Source organism: Bison bison, unplaced genomic scaffold (assembly GCF_000754665.1).
Source record: "Bison bison bison isolate TAMUID 2011002044 unplaced genomic scaffold, Bison_UMD1.0 scf7180017864105, whole genome shotgun sequence".
NCBI classification, from domain to species: Eukaryota; Metazoa; Chordata; class Mammalia; order Artiodactyla; family Bovidae; genus Bison; species Bison bison.
Window position 1 is genome coordinate 7,718,689 of NW_011494677.1, and position 10,191 is coordinate 7,728,879.

Genomic DNA, 10,191 nt, shown 5'->3' on the forward strand with positions numbered 1-10,191 from the left:
CCCCAGTTTATTTCAGATTTCAGAAGGCTCTTTTGCAAATAGGCTGTTATAACTCCTCACTCTCATATAAAACTTTGGTTCCTCATCTCCCTGTGTTTCTCTTCTTCTGTAGGAAAGGAAGTGGGATGTACTGGGCTCATGGGAGATGAGCAGGAATTTGAACTGTTTCAGCGGAGAGAACTGATTTTGGGGATAAAAGGAGAGTGTCAACTGCCTTTCTTCCCAGGAAAGCGGGGAGGCCTCAGTCACGTGGCCCTTCATTTATAGACTCTAAAAATAGAGCAGTGCTGATCTGGCCTAGGGATGCAGCTCGTGTTCCCAGGCCCTTCTGCTGCTCAGTGTCCAGCATCTGAATGTTCCTGTCTTCCTTCATTTTTATAATGAAATCTCAGATGTGCTAATGCAGATGAGAGGAGATAATGTGGAAGCCTGATTTTGATCACCAAGGTGTTTGTAAACATCTGTTGGTGGCCCAGAGGTTAAAGCATCTGCCTGGAATGCGGGAGACCTGGGTTTGATCCCTGGGTCGGGAAGATCCCCTGGAGAAGGCAATGGCAACCCACTCCAGTACTCTTGCCTGGAGAATCCAATGGAGGGAGGAGCCTGGTAGGCTACAGTCCATGGGGTCACAAAGAGTCGGACACGACTGAGCGACTTCACTTTCACTTATGGTAAACACTTCTTCTTGGTGCAGAGTTTCAGAAACTGTGGAGGAGTGTCACCGTGGATTCAATGGACGAGGAGAAAATTGAAGAGTATCTGAAGCGACAGGGTATTTCTTCCATGCAGGACTCCGGACCAAAGAAAGTGGTATGTAGTCTCTAGGAGAGAATGTAATGCTGTGCCCTTTGAACTGTTAGCCTGCTTCCTGTGCAGCTCTCGGAAGAGCATGTATCTGGTTCTTCCTTCCAGTTTTTTCTCCGTGTCCTAACCCTCTGACCTTGGTCAGATGCTTTCAGGTCCATCTGGTGTACTCCTTGCCCTCAGGTGGTGCTCCCCGGGTAAGGGGAGTGCTTCTCCCGTTGCCCCGCCCCCGTCCTGGAGGTGCCTGCCATGTGGACTTCCGACATCCCTGTGATGTCCTCCTGGTTTCTGCCGGGAGCCTGCTCCATCCCCCTGGCCTTCATGGTCTTCATTCCCCGACCCGCTTCTTGCTGGTGCCTGACTTTGCCTTATTGCTGATCACACTCAGTTGTCCTTGATGACTCTCAGATCCTTTAGGAACCAGATTTTACTGTCTTGATAACCCCAGATCCACTCAGTTGGAAGGATTTGTAGCCAGATGAAGATTTATGAATTGCCTCGTGCCAGCTAACCAGCTCTCTGCAGTCCAGAGACAGAGCCAGAATGAGGGCTATTTCACTAACACCCTCCTGCCCCTGGCCACCATCTTGCCTTGTAGCTTGTTTTCTTTGTGACTTTTTTGTGTGTGCGTCTGTTTTATTCGGCGAAGTTTAGGACTCCTTCAAAGGGAAAATTTATTGCCAGTGATCTCTAAGAATTAGTGTGATTGCAGCACTTCATGGTTTCCTATCATTGCTTAGTTTGTTGATTTTTTTTTTTAATTATGTGATACAGTAAAGAGAATAATACGTAACAACTCTTTCTGTGCCCATTCACTCCCCAGTTTTGCTATGTCTCTATACTTTGTTGTATTTGCTTCAGGTTTTTGTTTTATGGGTAATTAATGGTGGATAAAATTTTTTAAACCTGATAAGAGATGAAAAACGAAAGAGCTGTACTGCCTCTCTCTTCACCCACTTAGTGCCTGGCGTAGTTGTGGTAAGCTGTCGTGCCAGCCCGTCCTTTCCAGGTGGAGGCACACACTTCACTGTGATGGGAACCGCTGGGTGGTGTTTGTGGTTGGGGATGTGGGGGGTGTGTGTGGGTGTGGGTGTGTGGGTGTGTGTGTGTGTAGGTTGAGGAACAGAGAACAGGTTACCCTGCATCTCTCTGCTGCATCTTTCGTAAATCCTCCCCATATCACTGCTCTGAGTAGCTGTCATTTCTGTTTTTACCTTCCTGTAGGCCCCAATTCAAAGAAGGAAAAAGCCTGCCTCACAGAAAAAGCGACGGTTTAAGACTCACAATGAGCACTTGGCTGGGGTGCTGAAGGACTACTCTGATATTGCTCCTGGCAAGTAGTAAACAGTTTGGTCCGAGAGCAGAGGGTTTCAAAGTACAAGATCTTCCGTGTTGACGCTGGCATCTGCAGACTGATCATCTTCCTGTTCTCCTACCTAGGGCCGAGGAGAGGAGCAATTCAGTTTACAGAACTAGGGTACATTACCAGACTCGAAGCTTGTTTTCCTTAATGGGCTACTGAGAAATGTGATGTCCCCTGTGAACCTCCTGTCACTTCTCGGGGGAACGGCGCTCAGCATGGCGTGCAGGCATCTTTGCTATTTATCGCTACTTCTCAGTGGCTCCTGGTTCCATTTTCCCCTTTTATTACTTTAGAACAAGTTTGCTGGTAGTCTTGAATGCAATATTTGTTTATTCCAAAAGATCATATTTATAATAAAATCATTGTAGAAGGAGCTCTAAGACGTCGGTGACTTTAGTTTGCTTCTTTCCGTTCTTGGCAGTTGCAGGTGGTCTTTGAGTCCTGCAGGTGCTGGGCTGGAATGTTGTTGAAGCCCAGGGTCTGGGCTGTGTCACTGAATGTGTGGATTTCACAGGTGGAACCCAGGGTGTGCCTCTTGTTGGCAAGTGAAGCAGTAAAGGTACACCTGACGTGATTTTTAAGGCTTTCTTTTAAAAGGATAAATCACTGTTTAGTCTCCTGGATGTCCCAAGTCGTGTTGTCATGCTGTTTACAGCGGGGATGGACTGAGTCTACTTGCCAACCTGAACGTCTGTGTTGTGGTGTCCCAGCCCTGGTGGCTCCTGGCCCTGAGGTTCTCACTGACTGAACTCATGAGAGCTGTTACCACATATGTAGGCTCCGAAGAATCGTCATGACTTCTGGGGAGATCTGTGATCATTCCAGCATTCTACTCTAAACGACCCATTTTGCTTCTCTGTGCTTGTTTAATTTGTAGTGGCCCTTTGGGTTGGTTGATAAGGTCCTCATGTCACAAATTGAAACTAGTGGATTATAAGAACAGGGTTTGGTGTTCTCAAAAAAGGCATAATGATAACCCAGAGCAGTAACTACCCTGTACACGTGACAAGGAGCCATTTTGTTGTTTTAATTTTTATCCTTTGTATTTATCTGATTGATTTTGAGTGTCATCTTCCCTGTTTCTTATACCCAAGCCCCAAAATACATCATGAGAAGATGTAAAAGTGAGATGCCTCACTGATGAATGGTGTTGAGCATCTTCTCAGGTACCTGTTGGTCATGTGTGTATTTTATTTGGATGAATGTCTATTCAGGTCTGTTTGGGTCCTTGCCTATCCTTTAATTGGATTATTTGTGGAGTTGTTTTTTGCTACTGAGTTTTATGAGTTCTTTATGTATTATGGTCATATTACCCCCCTTATCATTGTAAGATAAATGGTTTGCAAACATTTTGATTCCATAGGTTATCTTTTCTTTTTTTTTTTTGATACTTTTCACTGGATCTTAGTTGTGGCATGCAGGATCTTGTTTTTTTTTTTAATCCATTCAACAAGTCTATGTATTTTTATTGGAGAATTTAATCCATTTACATTTAAGGTAATTATTGATAGGGGAGGACATGGTACTGTTTCCATTTTGTTGTTTTCTGGCTGTTTTGATATGTGGAAAGGGAGATAGTCTTTGTGGCTAATTTTGATAGGAACCCAGTTGTTTGAAGGTTGTAATAGAAAGAAGTTCTTTACCAGTTATTCTGGGCACCTAGGAACATTTCCACGAGAAATTCAAATTAAAGTCAAAGTCATGGTCTCACCTCTGCCTGTTTCTGCTGGGTCTGTGGGCAGTTTAGAAGAAGCAGGTTGGAATGGGCTTGTCTGGGTGCATTAAGAGTTTAAGACCATCTTCAGTGTGTTTGATCTATAATTCATCACAGTCAGCTGAGGCTTTTAAGGGGATGGCTAAAAGGAATGTCTCTGAGCCCAAAGTGTAAAATATGAATACTTGGCCGCTGCTGTCACATCCTGTAAGTGTGGTCAGATGATGGTGGGACTCGAGGGACAGAGGAGCACTTGATACGTGTGAAGCCGTGCCTGAGCGAGAAGGCAGGGCAGCTGCTTCCCGTTCCTGCTCGGTCCATGGTTTGTAGCAAGGGCACTGCAGACATACAGCCCTGGGTTCTTCTGTGATGGGGTGTTTGAAGTCACCAGCAGAAAATACATTTTGGGTGTGGGGATAGGGTATTTGGATTTATAAACTCCCCAGTTCTTAGCAGCTAACAGTGGTTTTCTGAAGCATGGGAAATGAGATTTGATGTCCCCTCTTCCTTCTAGCTGCTGCTTCTACCTGCAAAAATGATTCATTGGCGGGTGATTTTTGTTTAAGGTGTTCGTGACTGTCCTTAACAAGCCAGGTCCATACTGCTGCTGTGTGGCAAGGCTGGGGTGCTGTGTGTGGAGACAGCGTGATGACCTTCATCACGTGATGCCACCCTTGGGGCTTCATGCAGAACAGTCCACCCTTTCCCCGGGCGTGTTTTGTGGGCTTTTCCCGAGAGAATGGGTGTTCTGTGGGGGAGAACCTCTTGGAATCAAAGGACCTCTTGGAAACCACTTCTTAGGTGAGCTGGACCTTGGAACCCCCGTCCCTGCCCTGTGAGCATGGTGTTGAGTGAGCACTTGGGAAGCGCAGAGCTGGAATAGGCCCTGACATCATGCTGTTGCCCTTCCTTCTGGCCATAGCTCAAGAAACAAAAGCACATTTCCCTTCTTAGTGGGGCTTCCACTGGAAAGACCTGCTGGTGCTTGCAGGCCAAGTGGCAAGGCTGCTACCATGGACCTTTGGAAACAGGCCTGGGACACTCACCTAGCTCTCCTCGTTTGGAGATGGGCCAGCATGTTCCTGTGACTCAAACCATGTGGGTTCAAGACCCTGTGAGAACACACTGACTTGCCACCACCCAGAACTGTGCAGGGCTCCAAAGACCTTCAGGGCCAACTTACCTTATGGAGTAAATCACAGCCTGACCTTGGCAGGCCCATCTCCAGAAACTCCAAGACCAGGTTTTATCTTGCATGGGAGTGTCAAGAAGCTTTGAACTTTTCTGCATCCTAGTTTTAAGGAAAAAGTACTCTCTTGTCCAGGTAAATACTAATATTTTAGCCTGAGCATTATTTCCTATTCCATGTAGGTGTGTCTTTTAACTCCAAAGACAAGTTTGGGTTGAATTTAAGCATCTAACATAATTAAATTTCTGTTTATTGTTAATTAGCATGGCAAGAGAGTTAAACTTGAAATGAGCAGTATATGTGAGCAGTGGGGAACAGGCTTCCCTGTGGTCTTGATTTATGGGCCTGTTGTAATGGTTCATGGGCACAGGGCCCTTTTCCACTCACAAAGCAGGAAAGTGTGGTTTGTACCATGGAAGTCCGGGTGAATCAGCACCCGTGGGTCGCTGGAGAGCTGCAAAAAGGAGGAAACAAGCCAAGGTTTCTCACAGCATATTGGCATCTGGGGCTTGGGGTCATACAGAGCCAGGCCAGTCTTGGGGAGTTGAGTGCCACCCAGGACGGTTTGCAGTGGTGACGGAGCTTCACTGTGGCAGGTAAATGTTTCCCTGCTTAGAGAGGCTTATCTGTTGGTTGACGGCATGTGGTTTTTTCAGTATCCAAGTCATGAGTTGTGGTGTAGGCATTGTGAAGACCAGTGTTACAGATAATGTCATTAGTAGCAGATACTCTTCTGCCTTCTCAGAATGTTGGACAATTGTTTGATGTCATCAGGTGTGACAGAACAGGGGACCAGTTGAAGAGCAAGAGAGCGACCCTGTGCTGATACTTGAACACGCTTGTCCCCTAACAGTTGGACGTCCCAGTGATGGATGGGGAGACAGTAGGGAGTCAGCTCGCACTCCTAGAGCTAAGCACGCCTGCCTGAAACAGAATCAGTTGATTCCTATATGTCATTGTGACACAGACCCCAAGAATTGTTGGGGCGTCCGCCATGCTTTCTCTGTGAAAGTAGGTCAGCGACATATATTCAGGTGGTGGGTCCAGTGAATTTAAAGCGCACACATATGATTACACTGTAAGTATAATGCACATTTTGCAAGTTTTAAGGTTCTTTTCCAGATTCCTTTACTTTGTAATTTTGTTAGAAGGCACAGTTCTTAATTTCAGTACTAAATGGTGGTTTTATATTATAGCTGCATTAGTCCTGTGTTCAGAAGTGGCAGATCTTTACCCCCAAGGTAGGATTTACTCGATAACAAAAAATGGCCTAGTTATTGTTTTTCTGGATCCTACAAACTGGGACATTATGTGTGTAAGCAGAGGGAACAGACAGACCTGCCCTTTTCTTATCCCAAGTTCCCAGTTCCAGAAGATATACTGTTTCTACTCAGTGGAGTGACAGGAAATGAAGCTGGTGTTCAAGCAACCAGACAGTGGGTTGTGCCTGGAGTTCACACTAGACGGGCAGGTACTCTCTACACACTTGTCCCTTGCACAGTGATGGTGACCAGGCCCTCATTTTATGAAAAAGCACACAGCAGTGATGGTGTTCAGCCCCTCCAAGGAGGCACCCTCAGATCTGTGCCTCCTGGCTTGAACCTGGTGCCTTGGAGTGAGTGGGAAAGTCCCAGATGGGCTGAAGGTGAAGCCGCGTGATCGAGCCTGTCCCAGAGCTACGACCCCTGAGGCTTGATGGCTGTGGGCTTCAGAGCCTGGGCAGGGCGGCAGAGCTGTGCAGTCATTGTCTGCCTTCAGCCCTGGCTCCAGGGTTCTGGCAGGCTGTGGCTGGGACCCACTTTTGGTGGCTGGTCTCCTCTGCAGAAGGTATGTGTGATCCAACAGAACCTAGAATGTCAGTGCCCAGCAAGACTAGTAGCTGTTAGTGGTTGTTGCCCTCACTTGGAATTGAGCACTGTGACCTCCCACCCCGCTTCTGGGGACAGAGGACTTGGTGAGAGTGTTACATAGGTAGAGCATTTCTATTGCTTGGCTATCAATGCCTGTCTCACCACTTAATAGAATGTATTTCTTACTCTAATACGTTAGTCAGTAGAAAACCACGAATGTAGGTTGCAGAGTCTTTGTAGGCTGAGGTGGATGTGCAGTCTGCTGAGTGCAGTGGAAAGACATCGAGAGAGAGGTATGTGTCTCCCCCGTGAACCGCCTGTGGGGTCCCTGCGGAGCACCAGGCACCCACAGTAGAGCATTTGCACAGGCTCTCCCATCCCTCCCTTGGTTGCTCCATCCAGACCTGAAAATGGGAACAAAATCTGCCACTTCCTGGATTGCAGTATCAGATGTACTTGGTTGGTCTTGCAAGAAGGAATTTGCCAAGCAGTGGTGTGACAGCTGGAATTAGCACTTTATTTTTAAAAATGACAATAGAAAAGTACCTTTAAACAGTTGATAAAAGCAAGAGTCTAGAACTGTCACCACGAACCAGGTGGTGCTGGAGGCCTCAGTAGCGCTTGGGTACACCAGGGACACCCCTCAAGCATTTCTCCTAAGTGTAAGAGCCTCTCACCCTTGGCTCTCGTTTGTTTTGTGATGACCTTTAAAAGCATCTTGACACCTTGATTTCTAATAGAAAATAATGAAACTAAAAACCGAACACCAGCCATATAATCATTAGAACATCAAAATCTTCAGCGCACTGTGAGCAGATCAATAAGAGAGCTTGTGGTCATGTTTAATATGTCAGCAGTTAAAAATTTGTAGGTCAATGTATGTTTACACACAGCTGCTCTTCCACAGTGGGGAGAGTGTGAGGTGACCCTGGAAGTGTCAGTTTCCCACACAGGACTGACCCGGGTGTGGAGGGAGTCTTGAAGCAAGCTGACCTCTCCTCATTGCTCACACATCTTCCCCCAGGCCAATGTGTCACTGTCCCAGCGAGTACAGCGGGATTCAAGGTCAGGTTTTTAAATGGTTCGTCTGGCCTGGTGCCGCCAAGACTCAGGAACACCAGCTCAGTTCAACTGATGTTCTGCAAATCGCTGGGCCCGCTGCGGCCACGTCGGCAGGGCTGGGCTCCCAAGCGGAGGCTTCCCCTTTAGACTCAGCACGTCCACTGAGGGTGTTGTGCATCAGCGGGGCTCACGCAGGAGCCTGCTGTTAGAAGAAAAAGGCAAGACCCAGAACTTGACAGTTTGTATAGTCACCTCTGGAGCTGCGGGCATGTTACAGGTGCACCTCAATGAGGAATCTGCACCAAGCACAGGCTGCTTTGCCCAGCCGGGAATCCGCCGTCACACTGGAAGCTCCCGGAGGCTCTGGTTGTCTTGCAGGACGTCCTACCAGACTTGGAAGCAAACCTCAAGTACCGCACCAGCAGTTCTAACCTGTCACCGCGTTACTCATGGGCCCAGGCCAGGTAAACAGATTTCTATACATTCACCATATGATCCTGGAAATTCTGGTAATATTTTAAACCATGCCTCAAACATGCAGCTTATTTTAGAGGAAAAAAATATATATATATTTTAAATTACAAGCATTCAAAAGTCGAGCACAAAATGTGTGATCCAACCCAGTGTAAGATCATCCATCCTGTCACACTTAAAATGTTTGGTATAAAAATACTCACTCTCTTGGTTTTATCATTGACATCTTTTATGTTTCATTTGAAAATATCTCCAAACTGTACAGAAATGGCAGACCATGCGTTCACAAATAACACACTATTTCTTACAATTATACAGTGTAAAAGAGTAAAACATTTTTTATTATATATTTTTTTCTTCGAGAAAAACAGATGTGTGATAGAGGCTGTGGCAAAGTCTTGAAGGGCTCAAAACTGGGCGAGGTGTTTTTCAAGCCTGAAACAGAAAGAAGGTGTTTAAGAGGAGCTGATCTCATAACCGCGTACAATCCTTTCTCTGAGCCTCAGGGCTGTTTGGAGGCACCGGTGGATAGAAGTCCCGGCTGAGAACCCCCAGGCTGCTCCCCTTCAGAGTTGTCCATGTGCTCGTCTGTGTAAACACAGAATACACTCACTGACCCTCTCCACAGCAAGACCCTGCACTAGAGGGTTGGTGGCCTCACAGTGGGTGCTTAATTTCTATTTATCTTTCTCTTTCCCCTGCAGTTGCAAGGAAACACTCATTTTTTGTGGCAGAAAAAAGGGCCTTTGGACAATGAACAAGACTTTGCCTCTGCCAGAGCCCCACCTTGGTCCCAGGAGTTTCTTAAACACGTCTCAATTCTGTGTCCAAATTTCCTCGGTAGCACTTGTAAAGAACCCATCTGTCAGTGCAGGAGACACAAGAGATGTGGGTTGGATCCCTGGGTCAGGAAGACCCCTGGAGGAGGAAATGGCAACCCACTTCAGTATTCTTGCCTGGAGAATCTCTATCCGTGAGGAGCCTGGCAGGCTGCAGTCCAGAGGGTTGCAGAGAGTCAGACCCGACTGAGTGACTAAGCACGCAACAAGGCTGCATTGGTAAGTGTCCTCCTCTTACTCATTTTACTATCGTCTACCCAATCCCTTCTTTTCTTACCAATAGGTGAGACTCGCATAAATCTGACTGTAGGAAAGGGACTAGAATTTTGGGTTTGTACATGGGAGGCGGCTGTCTCAGAAACACAGAACTTGTTCAGCAGGAGGAGGTGCCCTCCTTAAGGAAGACGCCACCTAATTCCTTTGCTTCTCTCGGAGCCCAGCACAGTGCCTAACCCCCACCACCACCCTCCCCACCCCCTGCAACTCGCTCAATGATGGAGGAGTCTAAGTGGGCAAAGTTTGACCCTTGCATAATAGGAAATCAGAAACACAAGAAGCAAAAAAAGGCATCCATATTCACAAGCAGTTTGCTGGCTGACGTGTCCTTCTAGGTCTGTATTTTCACAATTAAGCGTCCACTTTCACGTGATTAAGATTATACAGCTATCGTGCTTTTTCACACATCACAGATATCTACCAAAGTACCAAAGCCACACAATTTTGATAACCAAGAATACACCACTACACCAATTTCATCTGGAAGGATCCCTTCTTAAAAGAAGCCACGTGTCTTCTGCCCCCTGAATCTTTCTACCCAGTAGAAATCACGATCACGTCCAGGTGTGAACAGTCAGCAGCAGCTCTGGGGTTGGGACCAGGGTTATGGAGGGTCACGT

The 10,191-nt window shown here is 46.8% G+C and overlaps 2 protein-coding genes across 3 annotated transcripts in view; one reads left to right on the forward strand and one right to left on the reverse strand.

Annotated features, from left to right (window-relative positions):
* Positions 1–2,543, forward strand: part of GTF2E2 (general transcription factor IIE, polypeptide 2, beta 34kDa) — an 80,780-nt gene extending 78,237 nt beyond the window's left edge. Inside the window, exons 7-8 of the mRNA XM_010838815.1 lie at positions 695–810; positions 2,029–2,543. Coding sequence (XP_010837117.1) covers positions 695–810; positions 2,029–2,145 — 233 coding nt within the window. The 3' untranslated portion in view covers positions 2,146–2,543. The remainder of the gene's footprint in view (positions 1–694; positions 811–2,028) is intronic.
* A 4,873-nt stretch (positions 2,544–7,416) lies between these two features.
* Positions 7,417–10,191, reverse strand: part of RBPMS (RNA binding protein with multiple splicing) — a 202,807-nt gene continuing 200,032 nt past the window's right edge. For both annotated transcript variants that reach the window (XM_010838816.1, XM_010838817.1), the window contains one exon: positions 7,417–8,891. The gene's annotated coding sequence lies outside the window, so the exon portion shown is untranslated. The remainder of the gene's footprint in view (positions 8,892–10,191) is intronic.